General features: G+C 35.6%; 1 protein-coding gene across 3 annotated transcripts in view; it reads left to right on the top strand.

Moving 5' to 3' along the window:
* LUZP2 (leucine zipper protein 2) overlaps positions 1 to 22,046 on the top strand; it is a 190,336-nt gene that overhangs the window by 62,293 nt on the left and 105,997 nt on the right. For 2 of the 3 annotated variants that reach the window (XM_054068772.1, XM_054068774.1), the window contains exons 2-3: positions 19,274 to 19,391; positions 20,816 to 20,886. In XM_054068772.1, the coding sequence (XP_053924747.1) occupies positions 19,274 to 19,391; positions 20,816 to 20,886 (189 nt within the window). Of the gene's footprint in view, positions 1 to 7,319; positions 7,346 to 19,273; positions 19,392 to 20,815; positions 20,887 to 22,046 lie in introns of those variants that run through there. The other variant, XM_054068775.1, reaches the window with a different exon arrangement.

Genomic DNA, 22,046 nt, shown 5'->3' with positions numbered 1-22,046 from the left:
CTGCTTCACCGGATTTGGACTGTGAGAGGTCCTGGAAGTTAAATTTTATCAAAAGAAATATATATGGTAAGCTCAACAAAAGCTAATAGGGGCAGGGATAAGTTGTGTTTTTCATTGGATGTCTACATATAACACAACAAAGGGAGCTTGCTCTTTACCTTTGTTTCATTAAACAAAAGCAGTTTCTGTGAAAGATATTCTGTGTTAAGGATTCACTGTTAAAGCAGTCAGATCCAGACACTTCATTTTTTCCACTCGGTTTTGTCTGTTTAATGTAAACATTTTTCATGCTGTTCTAAATAAAAACCTACACTCCATAAGGTAAACAGACAGCTTTGCCAAAGGTGGCTTACCCATAAGCTGTAAACAGGCTTTACAGGGCAAAGCTTAAATATGTAAAGGAGTATATTGCAGTTATAAGGACGAGTATCATTTTGGTTCAATAGACAACTAGATGTGTTTTAAACTGTTGCTAGCAAAAAACAAACTGCCCACCAAATAAACAAGTGTTCCAATACTGTTCTTTTTCTCCCCCTTCTCTTGCCTTCCTCTCTCCCCCCCTTCCCCTTCTCCCCCTTCCCTCTCTCCCCCTTTCCATTCTCCCCCTTCCCCTTCTCCCCCCCTGCCCTTCCACTCCTCTCCCGTCCTCTCCCGTTTCCTGGACAGATAGAGCTTCACAGGTTGTTTCAGACTATGCAGTAGAAAATGAACCATGAATGATGAATGTGACATCAGGTCGTGGTCACCTAGGGTCCAGTGATCATCATTTCATCACTTTGGCTACATGAAAAGTAGTAGCATAAAAATACATCAAGTAGTCTATATGAACTCAGTACTGGACTTTAAAAACTCAGTCTAATGTGAATGATAATGGATGAGAATTTAATATATTCATGGAAACTGGCAGTAGGGAACTATTCAGAGATCTCTTGGGGGAAGCATATAGGCTTTCTGCATGCAGCGCTAAAGAAAAGGTTATATGACTTGGAAAAAAATACACAGGAAGTTGAAATAGAATTTAACCCCTTACAGCTGTCCTCCTCATAGAAACACTCTCCTACACGGCTTCTCTGATTCTGGGATGTGTGATCCTAGCCAAAGCTACCTTGACAGCATTAAGTATGAAATTTTGATAATAGCGAATCCCTTTTGTACAGTCTTTATGTAAAATGCTAATGTATTGCTGGGAGCAGAGTGCTTATGACAATCAGTGTCAGACCTTACTTCCCTGAAGAAATCTATGTGCTGTATAAATTATGTTGGAGAAGCTATCGAAGAAAACACATGTGAAGGACTCATTCAGTATCTTTCACAGAAGATGAAGGTTACTATTTTATAGCCAATTCTGAACTGCAGATTTTATGACAGACATCAACTTCAAATATTTCTCTCCTGTGGCTGTTAATTAATGAAATAGAGCAACTTGCTTTCTGAGTATAGAATAGTGCCTTTTGAGCCTAAACACTTTATTTCCTGATGTAGGAGAGAATTGTATTTTGTGGTGGAGGTTAGCAGAAGCTAAGGGTGGCCCAGAACTGAAACCTAGACATGAAGAGTACTGTTTTGCATTTGGTTCATTCTAAGAATCCTCTTGTCTGCAAGGGGTAAATGCAAAATACATTCCTGGAACATATTTACTGCCTCCAAAAGAGGAGAATAAATTAGTAGTTCTAAAAAAAGTTGAAGAGAAGATGGACATAATAATATTTATCAAATTAAATTTTAGTTTTAAATTTATTATCGATATTTGATCGGTTGTCAAAGGTGTGTCATGGTAATGACAAATGCTAGTGACCCCGTAGAAGCAGTGTGAGCTAACAAATCAGCTGCAGCTAAGGAAGAATTCTTGCTTCAGGCTTGCAAGCGTAGATAGATGTTAGGCGGCAAACACAAAATAATTGCTCCCAGTCCACCTTTCCTTTCTCCTGCTTAGTCTTTTATAGCTAAGCAAAAATGTGAACTAGTTTGAAAAGAACTAAAAAAATTACTTATCTTTAACAAGGAGCTTATTGTCAAATGCATTGCCTTCAACGGAGCTGTGCTGTCTTATACTGGTGGGCAACCTCGCCTTAGGGTTGGTGTAAATCACTAGCATAAAATGCTGAAACTGTCGTTCTCCAGAAGTGTGTTGAGTGAGCATCCTGGGGAAGAATTAATATTACTGCTGCACTTGTTTCTCAGAGCAATGTTAGCAGGGTCCCACATAACAATACTGACTACCATTTTAACGAATGTATTTTTAGGGAGCTAGGACTTTCTTTCTCCTTTCCTCAGGAGTATTGTGCTGGATCTATTTTGAGTTGGCTGTTCATTTAATATATTTTTTTTTCCAGTCTTACTTGCTTAAAGAGAGAAAGGTGAAGGAGCCCAATTACTTATCAATCAAAAACTCTTTTCTTACCCTAAAGGTATATTGGACTTCTGGTGTTACCACATACAGTGAAAGGAATGTGTCAAAACAAAGCAAATAATCTGCAGTGCCAGGAGGGAAAATCTGGCTTCTTTCTAGGCTTGGGTTTTTTTTCAATTAATAAGCTATAATAAACATATTTATAAGCATAGACTTTTGAATATGGGTTAAAATTAATGAGATTGAATGAACAGTTATTTTTGATTCCTTAGCCAAGCAACAACTATGATCAAATAAATTATATTTCCTTTTTCCTAACCTCCCCCTCTCCAATGTTTCAAAGTCCTCGAAGTGTTCTGTGTTACACAGGCTGTGTACTTGTACTACAATTAAAGTTTAACATATGAAATATGAAGCTAATTAGTTACTTTGAAAGGTGAGAAGGCGAAGCACCCATCAATCCCATTTATTTATAGCTGTTCTGCTTTGTACAAATAGGCTAATATATTGAGAATGGTGTTCTCTTTCTTTTTCAAAGAATCATTCACATGAGGGATGAGATTGTTGTTCTCCTGCCACGATGAACATTTAATTCTCTATAATGTGTGAATAACATAAGGAAGGTGTAGCAAGAACTATGTGTTGCCTCTAAGTGCTTTAAAACCCACTTGCTTTACATTGTTGTCAGAACAAGAGCTAAAGGAGTTGAAAATATGAACCTAGCTCTCCTACATACTAATAACTGCGCTGTTGTATATGAGGGGTGTAGCTGTCTCGCTTGTGCCTCTGTAGATTTGTTGCTACTTCTTCCTTCAAGCCACTTTGTGCTTTCTTTCCTCTCATATTTCCCCACTTGAAGTAAAAATCTAGCTAACTTTTGAAGATGATCTTATGAGTGCAGTATTTAGCTCTCTTTGGAAAAATTCTGGTCATCTAACGTGATAGAGTATAGCATCAGTCCTTGGTTTCCATAGGCACATGCAGCTGTAATAACAGTGAAAATAGCTTTAGTAACAATAAGACTACTTCAGATATAAATAGAAATTAATAGTGGTCCTTTTAAGAAAGGACATTGTGTTTTAGGCTAGCATGCATTAGTTTAGTAGGCTATGTAAGGAAAACAAGGGAGATGTCATCGTATTTTGGGTTCATAAAGTCAAAATTGTACAGCTGATAGAGGAAGGTATATGTCTAATGACTATTTCATGTCATGAAATGCCATAAGGAAAAAGTGAATGAATAGTAAAATTGTTACTGTTTTCTCGCTTTCCCTTCATAAAATTAACCACAAAACAATTGTAAGTATAAGAATTGCAAATTTTTGTTTATAATGTAAACTAAAGATAGTAAGATAAACAGCAGTCCCAGAGTTGTGTGATGACTATGTAATTCTTAGTGAGTTTGCTACCAGATTTATAACATAGACATTAAATGCTGTGCTACAAGACATTTGGATCTGTTTCATTGAAGTAGATTTCAAAAGGTACTGTCCTTTCAGGTGTACGAGATGTGTATATAATGTTCAGTTGTTGTCTAATTTTATTACTGGAGTGTGTTATTGGAAAAATGCAGGGGTTTGTGCATAGCATAATTTCTAAGGAACTGCATTAAAATAGTTAGCATTCTATTGCTTCTAATTTGCTGAATTATCTGGTTTTTTTTTTCCAGAATGGAAGCTCCTGACTCACATTGGAGTTCCCATTATGATGATTGCCACAAAATATTTGTTATGATGGTGTGATGCCCAACCAACTTTGACTTTAAAGCCTATCTTTTGGTATTAATTAATAACCACTTTTAATATTAAGTGAGCACAAATTACTGACACTCAAGTATTCATCCAGACAGAAAGTCACAGATCATTATGTAGCTCCTAATGCAGCTTCCACTGAGGTCAATGTCAACCACTCTGTTGACATGATAGTTAAGTTGGTCTCTTTGCTGTAATTAATGTGCTGCAACTCCCTTTCCTATTTGCATGTTTTTATCATCTTTGAAAACCTTATATATGGGTAAGGATGTACTGTATGCAGATAAGAATAATCTCTGTCCAGAGAAGGTCCTCCTGGTCTGAGCTGATCTGCCATTTCACGTTGCTGCTGTTGTGCTTCAGTTATTTCATCTTAATAACAGTCTTAGTAATTGAACTGCATGCCATAAATAAGCTGTTACAGACAAGCACGATGTTTACTTCCTGAAAAATGTGAGTATTGGCCGAGTCATGCAACAAAAAGAGGGAACAAAAAATACAGGTGAAAGATGGGTTAGGCTTTGAGCAAATGTGTAAGAATGGGATTCTTCAAGTTCTCGTCTTAATGCGTTTGGAGTCGTGCCTCCTAGTCCTGGCTTTTCTGCACATGTACAAGGGCACAATTGTGCTGGGTGTTGCTTGTCGTATAAATTGTGAAGACTGAGAATTTGAAGGATGAGTGTCTGAAGTCTTTTATCACAAATATAACTTTTGATTTCTGAGCTACATAGGAATGTGTGATTTTCTATGTGTAAGCTTTTTTTCTAGATTCTACTGCCAGTGTGTAAATAAAGGCTGTACATCACCCCTGCTTCTCTGAAGTTACTGAAAGAAAAGAGTCTTGCTATGATAATGAATAGTACACATAACTAGAAAAGCATACTTTTGTAGGATTTCCAGTATTTTCAATTTGACTCTCAAGAAAAAGAAATACAAAGGAAAACACATTGTATTTTGGCTTGGTACATCTTTAGATATAAATATATATGGTCATATGTGCAAAGGCTTTTTTCCCTCTGTGTACAATTCCTTTCTTGGTTTCATGTAAGAATGTGCACCAGGTGGAAGGAGCAGTTGGTCTGAAAATGCAGCTGTCACTTTCTGATTTTTTGGGTTCTTTTTTTTCATTGTAGATCATGCCTTGGGTGGGGGGAGCAAACAATGACAATTATCAGCAAGTCAATACACCAGATTTCGTAGTCAGCACAAATGATAACATGAATACTTTAAATACAACTCTCACCCTGTAAGTAACTAATCCTTTGTCATATCTCGTACTATCGTAATTCAGTATAATTAAAATCCTTCATGCATATTTGCTTTAGTTAAACACCTGGGTAGAAACTCTGTAAGGTACAATGCATCACTGAAAAAGAGTGGACTTGTCCTTGATAAGTGGTTTCATATTGTAATTCCCCTTGAGAAAACCACTCTACAGTTCAGGTACAAGCTAAATCAATAGACCCTTTAAATTGCTGTTGGGTTAGATAGGTTATACTAATTTTCTAACCTTCTTGGAATGTGTAGTGGTAAATGGAAATGTCTCCTTTACAGCCTCCTGAAAGACTGACTACTGTTCACTTTGATTATGGGAATTTGTAACTAATCTCTGCTAAAACTTGGACTGTTTCTCACAGTCAGATTGCTCTTCAGTGACTCTTCCAAGTGCAGTAGGAAAGGTTTTTCAAACAAATTACTTAATGCAGTGGTACAGGATCTTCCCCAAGACAGCGCCTGCATTATCTGGGGTCTGGCAACAGCAAAAAAGCTCACTTGTTTTAAGTTTTCCATGTTTCCAGAAAAGCGATTAACATTTTTAGATCCCTAAAGACTAAACCATTATCAGAGAGCAGTTGAGTATAGGTTCAAACTAGCCAATGTAAGTTATTTAAGCTATTTAACTGACAAGAGATATTTAGGTGCAGTTTGACCTTCACCTTTTTTTCATAATGTAGCTAAATCATTGCACACAGTGCACAGGAGCACGATTTTTAGAGACACGAGAATATATGCAGACTGGTTGTCTTAGATGTTTCCATTATCTTTATTTTTCTTGAGTAAGAAATTAGGTTTATTTTTAAGTTGTGCCTAGAGTTGTTCAAATTCCAATTTAATTCCTGTACAGTTTTTGAATGCAAGTCTTTACTTTTTTGTATGTTAATTTTGTATATGGGGAAAAAAGGTGATCTCACAAAGCATATTGACGAAGTTAACTACGTAGCATTTTTCTTTCATTGAATCTGCAATGGAAATGCCATTCAAAGCAGATCCGGAATGAGTGGCCACAGCTGTTCTAGGCTAACAGATATTCTCTGAGCAGGCTTGGTTCACATAGTTTTCGATGCAGCTGATGAAGTGCTGATATCACTGGGATCCTGATAAAAATAAAAACTTCTGAGTGAAGTTAAGAGGTACATTTTGTTCCATCTGGAATCCATATCAGATGCTGGCTGCTGAGAGAGGCATATGCTGAGGGAAGAGTTAGTGTTTGAGAAAAGGAAAAACTGTAGGAAGCGAGATGGGCATTTGTTTTTGGCACTTGCTTTTTATATCTGCTTATTAACATAGCTGCATTTCCGCAATCCTGAAGAGTTTTCTCAACAGCAAACACAAATTTGCATGAAACTTGATAAGAATATTGTTCTTTAGCAAATGATTTGCATTCCAGATGTGGTAAATTTAGCTGGTTTTTGCCTTCCCTTGTAATTCTCATTATGATGTATTCAGAAAATAAGTATTTTCAATGAATTAAAAAGATTAGAGTCAGATGGGACAGGAACAGTTATATTTGCACTTGATAATGCTTTCTATTATAAATTATGCTGTGACCTTTGAAAAAGCTCTCAGATATCTGTAGTTCCCACAAAGTCTCTAGAAAGCAAAGGGAAAAGTTGTAAAGTTAGTGATTTTTTTTCACTATTTCAAGTCACTTAAAGATAGAGCTCCTATAGAATCAGTGTCCAATTAAAAGTATGGCATTTCCTTATAGCTTGTCTTAAGTTTTTCATTTTCGTTGTCACGGTATCACTGAGGGCTGGATTGATGGTAGGGTTCTACTGACTTCAGGTGATAAAACCATCAGCAGAGACTGAGGGACAAGCAGCGTAAAGAGGAAAGGGAGAATCCTCCGTCACATGGCAGTTCTCATCTACCACCCAACAGTGAGAGCCTTTGGAGAAAGTGCTGTGTTTCTCCCAGGTGTGGTTGTGTCAGTTCATTGGAGTGGCAGCTGGGATGCATCTCAGGTAATTGTATGGGGAGGGTGTAGGTGTGGCTGAGAGGGAGAAGCTTGTCCTGATGCACGTGGTCCCTTGCTTGGTCAGCTTAACAAATTGAGGTTAGTAGCACACCTTTTTCTCTTGTGTTGTTCTTGTCTGTCCACTGAGGATGTTTACTTCAATGACAAAAATGATGCAGTCGTGATTCTAGATCATTCAGATACTGATGTGAGAGATGCTACAGGAAATCCTGGGTGAAAATAAACAAAATGATATTTATAGAGTCTTTTAGGCGCTGAACCAGTGAACGGTATAGGAACACTCATGGGAAGAAAGTGCAGATTGCCTGAATGTTCTGTCGGGGACCTGAAGTGTTTTCTGGAATAGGAATATTAAGTGAACATCACCAAGATTTCATTACGATCTAGTAAGGCAGGTTTCATAATGAATGGATGACAGGTGATTAATAAGTGTTATTCCTACTAGCTTATTATAAACATAGCATTTAGTATGTTTTTGAACATAGAAATCTCTCTTAGAAGAAAATATGTAAATAAACTTAATGTAAAAAAGAAAACCATGTCTGTTTTGCTGATGTATTCTATTATGTTATCCATAACACATAACACATTTTCAGATGTATCACTTATGGATTGTGAAGCTACACATGTCACAGACAGTTTTTATTAGACAGTTGCATTTTATTAAGCTTAATTGTATGGAGACTAACTTCATGCAGACTTTATAAAGATAAAAATCAATATGGTTTTAGGCATTGGTCCAGTGGGAATAGCAGCTGTTACTTAACCTTTTATCTAGCACTTTTTTTTTTAAAGCTTGAGTTTTACTGCATTTTTGAGGGAAATGGAAAGAAGTGTTTCACAGGATAAAGAAGTGTAGAAATAGTATATGTAGCTCTGTGTATTCTCTGTTGAAGGGAGTGCCACAGTGTAGACAGATATTATGATATATTGCAATGTTTTCTGCATATAGCTATTTCTGTTTAAGTTTCTATGGTTGAATTTGAGAGGACTATGTATTTGTAATACAAATCTGCAATATGTTGGCAAGTGTTAGAGAAAATTTTGCTTTTATCTCCTGTGCATTTATTTTGCATTTCTTGTTCTTTAAAATCTGATTTTTCTGTTTTCACAATTTCTCTTTAATGCTTACAAAGTTAATATGTTTTAGAAATCGCCACGTCTCTTTCTTCTCAGGTGCTTGTGTCTGCTCCTCATAATTTGTATTCACTAGTTGTTTTACATTTAGTTATTCCATATTTCTCTGCTGTAAATTGTGCCGAAAGCAGGATTTTGTTGTTAAGGAGTCAGAGACACAGCAGTAGACATTAAATTCTTTATTTAGCCCTCTTAAATTGCTTACACAGGACTTGCTGATTCTTTTGAGCTCTTTGATATTTCTGACTCTCATTTAGATTTCAGTTGGCTCTTCAGAACCTCAAATTTATTTTCTGCTGATTCTACATATTTTTTTCCACTCAATGACTTATGTCCTCCTTCTATCTTTCTACAATCCATATCCTCTCCCATGGGACCATACTGTAGCAGATACTTCCCTATTTTTCTCTTCAGCAAGCTTGTCTCTCGTCTTTACTTTCTTTTTTACCTGATGATTGTATCATATCAATAAATACCAATGAAATTACATATACAGCTAAAGTCAAGATAATAGTTCTGTTTAGTTGGCCAATATATGACACTTAGAAATAATGCATTTTGCGGCTACTGTTTAATTGTGTTTAAAATGGAAATGCAGCATATCTGTACAATTCAAGGAAAATGCCTATTATAGTAGGAACAAAACTAAATTAAATTGTTCTCACTATACTAGGGGCCTCCACTTAAGTGCAGCTTATAAAATCATGGATTTTTATCTGTAACAGCACTTTATATATGATTAGGGGTTTTGAATATTTTAAGCGAGTGTTTGAAGTTGAGTGAGGACATAGTTCAAGACCTGGAGAGTAATTTTTATAAATTGTGTAATCAGAAATGAAAAGGACATCCTGGTTGTGTCAGTGGAACAGCATCATCGTTGTGCCAATATAGAAAAAAAAAGTCACAAAGAGGTATTTTGATTTTTTTTTTTTTAAATATATTAAAGATGCTAAAGAAATGTGTTGCTGCATGCATGGTCCTGTGTTTTATACAAGGACAGGATAGTAATGTGTTCAGATAATCTGTTTTTACAACGGAGTGAAAAAATTTAAGTGTGGTTTGACACCATAAAGGCAAATTTAATGCTTTAATCATTCAAAGTTGTCCTTTCTGGCAGAAAATAAACTACACAATTGCTTCTTCTGTCTATTCTGCTGATTGTTCTAGTGCCACTATAAAGGGGTGAAGAGCAGGTGCAAGGACAGACCTGCTAGTAGAATTGCTGAGTGGATGTTTTAGGCTTTCACTTTTCTCTTTTTGTGTGAGATTGAGTAAAACAAGTATCTAGAAATCCTTCTGCTAGGTAGAACAAAATATTCCTGCTGTGTTTCCTTTAAAAGTAGTCTTCTGAAGGGATTTGCAGGATTTTCTTTCGTGTAAATACCTAACATATGGATAAAAAAAAAAAAAAAGAAAAGAAAGAAAAAGAGGAGATTCACGGCAGGGAAACATCCTGATATGGTTTTGAAATGTTTCCCAGGAGACCAGAACAGATTCCAGTATTCCCTTGAATGATGCTTTAATATTCTGAGAGCAAGGTTCAGTAGCAGATAAGACTCTGGTGCTGGTGATATTCCTTAATCATAGATGTTAAAGTGCAACAGAAATCTAAGTATTCCTATGACTTGCCTACAAAATGCAATAAGAAAATAAGTTGTTTACGTTTGATGCTTTTCCAACCATGATGTCCTTACTTTTTATGTGCTTAGCATATCTTAATTCATAGCACCACAAAGGAGAAAAAGGAGACAACGGTAATATTGGGTGCAACAGATTGGTTGATGAGAGTTTCCATGATTCAGGGAAGAAAAAGGGAAAAAAGGGAAAATACAGGATGAAAGCTAGGAAACCTATTTTTTTTTTTTTTTTTTTAAGTATTCTGATTTTAGTGGACTGTGGAAATAACTCCCAGAGGTAGTGGCAGAAGTTTGAAGTATTTGAGCCATTGTGAAGCTTAAAGGGTTGAATCGCTATAAACTGTACAACAAAGAATAATGTCTCATCAGGAGGAGATGATAGGATATTCAATACATTTTTTTGACTTTCTAAATTTCTATAAAGTTATCTGCAAAACTTTTAATCAAATGGAGGTGGTCTTAATTCCTTCAGTTGAAAAATGTTAGTATTTACTTTTTGTAATGAATGTTTTATTCATGCTCGAGCAGGACTAATACAGAAGATAGGATGCAACAGCAATTGTAAACGTTGGGAAATTGGAAGAAAAAATGGGAAATTTGTTGCTACAAGACAAACCTCATATAACCATATTTTGTTATGGTAGGAGTTTATATAGCAAGGAAATTTTTTTTTTTACTTGTAATATATATACTTGCGTATGTATGCATATCTGCTGCTACTAACTCAATTCTTTTTTTAATACCTGCTATCTCAAACTTGTGAGATGGATGGACTAGAAATGGAGGTGCAGAGACATCTTCTCTAAATTCTTCATTAGAGTAAGGGTTTTGAAAATCATGAACTAAAGTTATGTGCAGCCAGCAATATCAATATCACTTTATCAATATCACTACTCTGCTGTCACTATGCAACCTGGGTGTGTTGGTTTGCTGTTGTGATCTGAGTATTTGTACAATTACTATTGAATTCAGTTGTTATATTCAGCAGCTTTGTTCTGTTCTTGGCCTTTCACAGAAAACATTACCCTGATGATGCTTATCGCTAGGCTTCCTCTGCAGTCAGCAGGAGAAACGAATCTTTTTTAGAGAGTGATTCAGTCCCTGGTCACCGCGTTCCCTGTTTGAAGGGGTTTGTTCCTCTCCGTGAAATATAACACGATATAAGGATATTGGCCCATGTCAGGTGGGAGTTCACTTTTGTGAATAAGCTGTGTAAAAGAGAGACCCTTGGTGTTGGAGGAGGGCAAAAGAACCTGCTCTGTGCTGCCTTGTTTGGGAATCTTTGTAGCATTCACCTCTGTGATGGGACTTGACATTCCTTCCCCAGAAATCACAACTATCTTCTTATTTCACTTTACATTATCCAGACAACTTCCAAGCCCTCCCAGTTCTCCGTAGATGCAGGAGAACACAAATTTTTGCACTGCTCATTGCCTTGGCTTTTTTCCATGCCCTAATAAATACAAGATCAGCACTTGCATTTGGACTCTATGATCTAAGAGATGTTTTCCAACCTAGTGATTCTATGATTTTATGATTCTGTGATTGGCAATGAGCCAGGTACATGCTTGGTCACCAGGCCATGGATTCAATGCTTCATTTTTTCTTCACGTCTCTGAGCAATTCAGCAGTCAGGATTGATTTTTTAGTAACACAGAGAATTTGTTGGTGTTTGTAGTGCTGGGTAGCAACTGGTGGGGAATTTAGGATCTTGGTAATAAATGTTAATCAAGCACCTGAGTCCCCTGACTACTTGTATCACCCTTATCCTGACTTCTTAAGAGGATAATTTGAAAAATCAAGTAATATATTAAAAAAAAATATAGTATAGTAGTGCAATAAATGTAACTTAGTAGTATGAGATTTGTGATTAGTGCCACATGATACAGTAGCTTATGATTAGCACAAATCACATTTACATTAAAAAATAGAGTAGGGGAAGTTAATGTAGCTAACTAACCTTATAGCATGTTCTTTGCCTTTCGATAACCAATGGAAAAGTTGAGTGGACTTTGGCAAATCTAGATCATGCTACCTGCTGATCTCACTTTGCACATTCTTAGCATGGTTATACTGCTGTGGCATGTCTCTGCCTAGAAATGTATTAGCCCTAGCTTTATACATCTCATTTGTGTGCACATTTATGTACGTATACTCAGTGTCAGTATGTGTGTACATGGTTCTGTCTGTAGAATCAAATGATTTGGAACTCATTTCTCATCTTATTGCCTCTAGGTTAATTAAGTAAAAAAAAAAAGTTTTACAAGTTTCATTTCTAGAACTTGATTATAGCTGATCAGTGAACTTCACTATAAATTCCTAAACGGTAAAAAAGACTTTCAGAGGAGACTCATGGACAGTTTTGCCAGGTAAAGTAGAAATATTTCAGTTTTATCTTAAATGAGATAAAAGCTTAGAAAGACAGCATTACATTTCTTGTAGAGGTCATGATATTGGTAAGGTTTTTCTATTATTGAACAGCAGAATTAAATGTAAAATTCTAGAACAACTATGACAATTATAGAACTAGCTGAGACAAGAATGTTAACTGTATTGTAAGAAATGATGGGAAAAAAAAAGCACTGCTGGTTATCAGAGTGTAACAGTACAGTATTTGAGTGTAATAACATTGAGGTCAGTCAAAAGTTTTAGATGTGCAGTAGAAAATCAGACCAAAGGCAGTATTATGGACATAAATGGTGACAAATATCAGAACAGAAAAGGGTAATGTTAGCTATCAGAAAAAAAATATTTTGGTGTGAGTGGTTTTCTTATTAAAGACTAAATCCTATAGAACTGATGTGAAAAGTCAACTCTACTTACAGAGGACAGATCTATATTTATGCAATCTATATTTTAGTAGGTGTAAAGATTATGAAGGTGTAAAGACTCTAACTTTGTTTTTGGAAGATGTCTGCTCCATATTACAACTGTATAAATCCAGTGACGATTCATTGCTCTAGGTAAAGTGCCCTCTGAATGATAGCGTGAAGAAGAAAAAAGGCTCAAGGTATCTGTGTGTGTGTTTGGGAGACAGAGTTATTTCTCTGTGGGGCCAGTCACAGGGTTTCGTACAGCCTTTCCTTGGGATGCTATCTCTTTGCTTTTGATGCCTGTGTGCTTCTTAATGGATGAATACAAACTGTCTTTTATTTTCTTTGGGTCATTATTTTCAGTATCACGTTATACACGGTGATTCAACTTGCTGTGTTGTTTCCTGAGGCCATGTATCTATGTCAGCTGCAGGTTTTCAGAAATCTCCTTTTGCTCCTTTACCCATTGATGAGAACTGACAGTTGCATCTTTTCCCTGATGAGTCATTGATTCTACACAGCAAATGGTCTGCCAAAAAAAATGCTAGATTGTTTTTGTTCTTTACATTGATTGCAATAAAAAAATAAAGGGAAATTGATGCAAATGGCCTGATTCTCTAGCTCCTAGCTTTGTAGAAACCAAATAAAATGCACCAGCATTGCTACCAATTTGTGGGCTATTGAAGTTAGGATAGGTTGGGCACTTAAGACTACTTAAGTGGTCATAAGCTGCTATAGTCATATGTGAGTCAACAATTTTTGATTGAACTGTTAATAAATCAAGCCTGGACCACAAGATCATGTGTTATTCTCAGCAGGTAGGGATAAAACTTTCCAACTGAATATTTTGCACAAATTATGAAGGACAGGGAAATTGCAGTTGTCCTCGTCCCCAAGTTTTTGGTTCATTTTTCTTCCTTCCTGCCACCATTAGACTGAAACACAGTGTTTAGGTAATGCCGAAATATAAAATTTAAATGCCATTTGAGTGTAGAGAATGGTTGTTTCTGACAAAGGGTGGATTTTAGCAGGAGCTAATCTGCTTATCCGCTGATTCTTTTTCCAAATGTAATTGTTAATTCAGAATTGACTGAGATCAGATAAAAGTAGTTGAAACTCAGGTTGGATACTATTATAGTATGTTATATATTAACAATATAATTATATGTACTTTATATTTCATGTGTTACTTGTATAACCGGATCATTCATTGTTAATAAATTGCTTCCTTTCCACTGAATTTCTAGATAAAAAATGCTTGTACTCAGAAAGAGAGAAAAAGCAGCATTGCAGTGCTCTGTTATCATTATCATTTTTTCCATCTCATTTGCTTATTTTACAGTTTTAGAGATGCTTATCAACTTCCAGATCTGTTGATTTAGAGTTGTGATGAATCTTTTTCTCACCTGAATATAAGAAAACATTCACGTGTACACATCTGTCACCAAGAATATCTTCAAGCATTGCTTTAGAAATACCTTGCCGATCAGGCACTTTGCAAGAGTTCTCTGTATTTTTATGGTACATGAAAATAAAAGGTATACAGTATCTTCTTTTAACTATTGCGTCTTTAAACACATAGCCAAAGACATGAGACTGTAATCTCATCATCTGAACTAATTTTATTAGAATTTACAGTAGAATGCCCTAAACTATTAACTGAAATTTGAGTAGGCTTGGTTTTGAAGAATGACTTAAAATATATAATTAACAATAGATATGCTGAAAGAAACATCTGTCTAAGTTTGTTTTAAACTGCAGAGTGTATTTCAGTTAAAGAATCATAGAATAGTTTAGGTTGGAAGGGACTTTAAAGATCATCCAGTTCCAACCGCCTGCCATGGGCAGGGACATCCTACTAAATCAGGCTGCCCAAGGCCCCATCCAACCTGGCCTTGAACACCTCCAGGGGTTTAAGAGTTGTTTGGTTTTGTATTTTGGGTGATTTTTGTTGGTTTGGCTTTTTTGGTTTTGGTTGGTTTTTTTTGTTTGGTTGGTTTTTTTTGTTTGGTTGTTTTTTTTTTTTTTTCAGAGACATTTATGTACCATAAATAAATGAAATCTTTAAAAAGTTTTATTTCAGAGACAGGCTTTGTAAACCTAGTGGGAAAACAAAATCAATTTTACTTTATACTGACATAGTACATATTATTCAGTGAGAAATAAACTCAATCCTTATTTTAAAGCTTTACTTCTATTATTTAGGGAAATAACAGTTAGAGGTAGAATGATCTCTGGCGTGCAAGTCTTTCCAGTTACTAGGCATTCTTCTCTGTTGCATACGGAAAATTAGAATTTGATGAAATGTTTACTATAATCTATTAAATCATGTCAGTGAGAATAGTATAAGAGTCAAAAGAGCTGACTAAGCTTAAAACTGTAAGTGAATATCATTCCCTGAAAACAAATTATATTGGAACTTATACTGATACTACATCAATAGGCTGACGGAAGAAGCAAAATGACTTACAGAAGGAGTACTACAGAAGACCTTAACACACAGAGTGTTGCTAAATTGCTCTGGTTTCATAATGAGCATTTGCAAAAGCACATCCATGTGCTAAACTGGTAACTATTCATTTTAATCTCAGGTGAATATATGACACTTCATTTTGCAAAATACAGTAACTGGTTGGTTATCCAGAGATATCCAGAGATCAGGTTTATTCTGTGCATTGTGCATAGTGGGTTTTGCTAGGAATGGGTTTAACTTATTTTGGCCATATACAATTGTATCTCAAAGTGAGTAGATAACCCTGAAAGTTTTTGAGGATTGGAAGTCAGTGAGATTTCATGGTGTCTATAGCAGGGTAGTATGACGGTGACATATGTCACATTTACCGACCCAGCCTCTTTCAAAGCAGTCCTGTAGTACAAAACTAGCATCCAAGTTCAGCATTAGCAAATTATTCTGACTGCAAGAATCAACTGTCTCTCCACGCTCACATAATGTGTCATTGAGTTTCACCGTTTTCCTGCTGAAGTTCCTTCTTTTACTGTCTCCCACGTGGTGAGAGATGAGGCCATCCTTCTTTAAGGACCATATTTCGTTCAGGTTCCTACATACAGATTAGGCATTATTTCACTTTGAAGTCTTCTCTGAATTCAAAAGAAATATGCTAATGAAGTCTTGCTGATATCTAGTCCAATTGCTTTACATCTTGCTGTTTTTTCTTCATTAGACAAATAATCTTGTTAGTTAATCAAATTCTGAGGAGTCTGCTGATATTAACTAGGAAAAAATTCTGCATTTGTGATTATATATTTTGTCACATATGTTTTCAAATATGAAAGAAATATTGTAAGTTTGCAATGTAGAAATTGAGGTGACCAAAATAGATGGGCTAATCTGAGGGTTTGTATCACGTAGGTGTGGAGTTGAATTTTAATGTGTTCAAATACCCAAGCGTGGTTCTTGGGCACAGTGCTAAGAGTCAAAGCTTGGTGTCAGAGATAATACCATCCAAAGTTATAAAGCTTTGAGGATCTAATAGTAGATCTGAGAATTATATCTTGTATTTTCATTTTTCTTTCCTTTAAAAAAAAAATAAATCTTCTAATAGTTCTGGGAATTTGTTTTGGTTTGCATGTCACTGTGCTAAGTTGATCATTGGCTTTTTGGCTCCCCTTCCTTCCCTAGTGTGTCATAAAAGATAATAAGAAAGAAAATATAAATGCATGCATACTTTATATTAAATTTAATTGAAAAATCTGGGAAAAATTGTACTTTATGTGTATCGGTATGTATCAGTATTTACAAGACAACGGAATGAAACCTGTGCCAACTGAATACCCCTGGGGTAGCATAATTGGCTGCTTGGGACAGATGGCTTTTAAATGCTCAAGCTAACCTGGAATTGGAGGGAGGGATGTTACATTAATGTTATTGTTAAAACAGAGTATTACCCCATGAAGGTAATTTTTTTTTTAAATGCAAGGTTTAACTTTAAACAAAAGCGTGACATTTTAATGGCAACAGAGACCATCAAGGCGAACACGGGTTTAGTGATGCTTAAAGAGGAATGGAAGTGATGACTTTACTCAAACTACCTGATTACTTTTAGCAGGAGGAAATTCCACCTTGACCTCTGTTCATCAGTTGATTAAAATGGGAATGTTCTCTGAAGCCTGTCAGTCTGATTACCCATAATGTTGTTACTGCTGAGGCGAGCTGGCTCTTTTATAGTGATATATACCCTATTTAAAATCACACATAGCTGGAGTGGTAACAAAAAACCCCTACAGGTGTTTCTCTACAAAACTTCATACAGGAGATTTTATTAACATCGCATGTAAAAGCTAGAATGCTAATATTTGTCAGGAATTCTAGCAGTAGCTAGATTTAATTCATATAGGTTCTTTCATTCAATTTGATGGAGAAATTTGAGCAAAAATCTCCATGTAAATAATGCTAAATTCTGGAAGGTTCATAATCTTGGCATATATATTTGCTTATAAATCTGTGATGAGTTTGACTCTGTGACCTCTATTTGACAGGATTTGATTTTGTTAACATTAGTTATCCATATTAAGGTTAACCAGATTACTACAAGTGCTGTTCAGTCACTGTAGGTAAGTGTAGCTGAGTCTCCTTAGACTGACTTCAGCCGGTGTCTTCTTACAGTTATTCTCAGAGGTATTTCTTGTTCCCCCACTACACAAGCAATTTTTCCTTTCACTCTGGTGCATAGACATAATGAAAATTGTCTGAAAGCACAGTTTCTTGAAATAAAGTTCATCCACATAGTCAATAAAAAAAGCAAAACTTATCAAGAAAATGAAATATTTTACTAAGAGCTAAGCTCTTTATCTACCAGCTAAGGACCTTATTAGAAAGGTTGTAGTTTTTATTTTACTGTCCTGGGAAAACGTAACAATTTTTTTGGATAGGCAAGAGGAGAGATCACTCTCCTCATTTCTGTTTCAACTTTCCTCCAAAGTTGAAGGCAGCTTTTACTATAAAGTTTAAAAGTTGACCAAGCAATTGTGCTAAAGATCTTTGCTGAAAGCGTTGGGTGCTACCCTGCAGACCAAAACATCTCAGTTCTTATTTTGCAATGCCAAGCAGAAATTGGAGTCTTTTTGTCCTTCATTAGATGTGCAAACTCTCAAAGAACTCTACAATTTTTCATTTGCAGACTTCTGTCAAAGAATAATATAATTATTGCTGAAATTTCAGTATTCTTTGCCTGAAGTGGTATGTCTATTCAAGAGATGTTTTATTCACTATGTCTTCTAAGTACCCAAAGTATCATTTAATATGGAATAATTTGCTATTTTCTTAAATCTGTCGTATTTCTTGAGCTATATCTAAGATAGGACTGATATTAGACAGCATACTTAATTTGGTTTGCTGAATTTCTTTGCTAAAGGATATATTCAAAATCCATTAAATGAGTGTTAAGATTCCTGTATAACTTAAAAGAACTTGTCTCTGATAATAAAATAGTACTGTTGTGTTGCAGAGTTGAGGTTCTTTGTTCTCTCCTTCTTAGAACCACAGATATAGCAAGGAAGAAAAATATAAAATTAAATTGTAGAAGGAATGAGTGTTTCAATTCACTGATCAGTCTTCATCAAAACAAGAACTTTAAATGAAAAAGTATATTGGTTTAAAATTAACTGTAATGGTTGCTTTTTTTCTGAAATGGATTATAAGAGTTGGATCTGTATTTCAGTCAAGTTAAAATAATGTGGTGGATTTATTTCATTGTGCATTTAATAAAAACTTTAAACTCTATCATTACATTCAAAGTAAAATGTACTGTTTTGAAAAGGATAGAATATTTTGACTTATCGATTAATTAATAATTAAATTTGGTTCCTCCTAGCTCATTTATCAGTTCTAGTTGATAGTGTAAGGGGGTTTAAGTGAGGAGAACTTGTGATATGAACTAAATTTCACGAAGTTAAAATAGATCTGTGTCATCCCTCCCTCAAATTAATGGGTCACAAAACCTGATACTTTCGGAGCTTTGCTTTGTTTCTTGTGTGGAATATCTTTTTAAGACAAGAAAATCCTCATGCTATGTACCATGACTTATGTTAAATACATTCTTTTTGTCTCCTGTTCGTCACAGACAATGCACCATTTGCAGTATTTCAGTCTGATAATTTGTGTACTCAGATGCATCACATCATTTTGATATACAAAACATCTATTTATCTACATGATGAGAAGTCAAGTTATCATATAGGCGAACAGGGGGGCACACTCCAGTTCTCTAGTGAGTGTTGGAACTAATTTGGTTTGGATGACGTAAGACTGTCTTGAAGTTCCTTGAGTAATGTTTTGAAAAGATCTCATGCTTTTATTTTCTCTGTTAGACAGGGCTATGAAGAACTGGAAAGACAGCTGAAAGAAGTTTTTAAGGAAAGGAGTAATATCCTTCGTCAACTATCAAAGACTTCTAAAGAGCTTGAAGGAATTAAAGTAAACCTCCAGGTTAGTTTATGTCTCAGTTTCTGTAGGATTGATTACCTTGATTTTTTTTTTTTTTTTTTATTCGGCATCTGTTTATTACAAAAAACTGTGGTTTGTTCCTTTTTTTTTTATTATGTGAATAGTTATTATTTTGTTGATCTTGTGTTAATACAAACCTGATATTTTTATGTAAAACATAATCCTAATTGTTTGGGTTTGTGTACTTACCTACAAAAATGAAGACAATATGAAAGTAGAGCAGAGTAGAAAAACAAAAGAATAAGTTTAGTGGAGTTACCACATGTTTGTCCAGGCAGTTATGATACGAGGGTTTCCTTTGCAGTTGCAAGTTGCTTCTTTGCTCTTGAGTTGTATATTCTAGTTCAGCTGCTCACCTCACCAACCTGACTGATTGCATTTACCCCAGGGCGATGCTTCTCAAGTTTAGCTGACAAATAGTGCTAGATGAGCCTGCAGCTGGAGCCAGTACTGGTCTGAATTGAACTAGGGAGGTTTTGGGGTATCATGGGTGGACTGAAAGGGCAACAGTCAGATTAACTCTGGAGTCAAATCAGCTCTTCAGAGTAAAAAGTAGATTGAAAATCCCTCTCTGAATTTGAGGTCCTGAAATCATCAGGTTGTTGAGTGAAGAGCATGCCTGATTTTTCCAGATATAGTCTGTTGGTCTGGTGAAAATATTCAGACTGATTATCAGTTGAGGTTTGTTTCTGTATGTCATGCCACTTTAAAGGACAGTACTTTTCCTCACGTTGTATTTTTATCATCATGTTGATATAATCTAGATGGGAGAAATAAAAGGAGTAGCATTCCTGTGTCTGTTCAAAGTAGGATGCTAGTACTATCTTTCGATACTCTGACATAGTATATTTTAGAGTCCCTTGGTTTTAGTTAATGTCAACTGGTTCTAATTAATGTAAACTGTTGCCTATTGATATTTTCTCCCTTTTTTAAAATGCTTTAGCACTCTTTAATATTGTAGGTTTTTTTAGAGAAATGTACTTTTGCAACAAAGATATTTCAGAATGGTATTTCTGAAGCACAGCTGAAGGTAGCCCTCAGCAAGATTTTACTATCAGATATTATAGACTCAACACTGCAGAGAGTCAGATATAGGCAAAGTGGTAGAGTATTAGCTTCTCTAAGTACACTTAGCTTTGCCATACAATCCTAATGCTTTTAATCATTTGTTTGTTTCTAAATCTGCTTATTTTATTTGATCAACTCTCATTTAATATTTGAAAAACAGCCGTGTGTTGTTAGCTGTGTTGAGTTACGGTAAAAGAAAAGTCAGGCTTTTCGTGCCTTTCTGAGAAATGGTAATGTCTATAATTCACTGGAGACATTTTGTGGAAGAGGATCAAGTTAATCACACATGAATAACAGTAAAGACGTCTTTGCTTATACATTTCTTCCTTTCCTATCAGTCTTTGAAAAATGATGAAGCATCAGCCAAAAGTGATGTGCAGAAACTTCTGGAAATGGGCCAAAAGCAAAGGTAAGAATCCCCCCTGTCCTACCTTCTATTTCTCTTTCTAGACTGAAAAAAGACCTTCAGTTCTTCAATACACTACAAATAAGAACCATAATACAATACCAACAAAAGTTCTTTTTTTTTAATTTTATAGAGAAGGATCAGATATGTGTCTTTCAGGTATTTCATACAAACCTATTAAACGATAAAAGCAAGACTTCAGTTAATGTCCTATTTAAACATTTACATGTTATATGTCTTGGGTGAAACTGAAGTTACACATCTCAGTATCATAGCTGCCTTAGCCACAGACTCCATCTTTCGTTCATGAATGTGGTTTTGTAGTGTTATAATTGCTGTGCAGCTTTTATGAAATAGATTAATTGGTTGAAAATACTAATGGATTGTTCAGTAAATAAATGGAAGTTGCAGTTGGGAAAATTGAGTCTGCTAAGGGAAAATTTTTTTTTCTTGGCTGCATACTATAAGTATTTTTCCTAATCTTCCCCTTGAATCATCCCTTAAAGTCTCTCAGGGTCCATCTGAAAGTACATGCTGACTTTTGCTTCTAAAGGAGTCAGCTATCAAGTATACTGCACAACAGCAGTTCCCAGAGATAGACCCTGGCTTGGTGGAATATGAAATTCGCTGCTTAGAAGCCCCTATCCTTCTTCAGTAAAGGAAAGGTTTTACATTATACTACAAGAAAAACCCTTGGAGCTACTGTGGCTACTTGACTGATGTTTACAGGCTTACTGGATTTTGCTTCAAGAGAGATGTGGAAGTTCAGCGTAAGAAGCAGGTGTTAAAAATGAGCCAGGGAATCCCCCTCGTAGAATTTAACTTAGGAAGGGTCACAGTTTGTTTGCCAAGAGCTTCAGGCTGCTTTCTGTGGAGCAAGTGAAGAACAGTGAGCATACTGTTCTTTTGTATTTGAACCAATATTCAATATATAGCCCAGTGTTAATCTTATGATCTACTTTCTTTGGACAAATGTGGGCTGCATTTGGTCTGTGAGCACTACTTTGATTATTCTCTGCAGTGATGGATGATGCAGTAAAGTCTAGAGTGCTGCAATCTCAGCTTGTGTAGATAGATGTAGTTCAGTTGACTTCAATTTAGGGGTTTTTTTTTAATCTTTTTTTGTGTGACTTCTTCATTACTTCCCAAGTTGCAAGTAAAAC

This window comes from Cuculus canorus, chromosome 5 (assembly GCF_017976375.1).
Source record: "Cuculus canorus isolate bCucCan1 chromosome 5, bCucCan1.pri, whole genome shotgun sequence".
NCBI classification, from domain to species: domain Eukaryota; kingdom Metazoa; phylum Chordata; class Aves; order Cuculiformes; family Cuculidae; genus Cuculus; species Cuculus canorus.
Note: the sequence above shows the minus strand (reverse complement) of the source record. Positions and strands in the feature narration are given on the sequence as shown.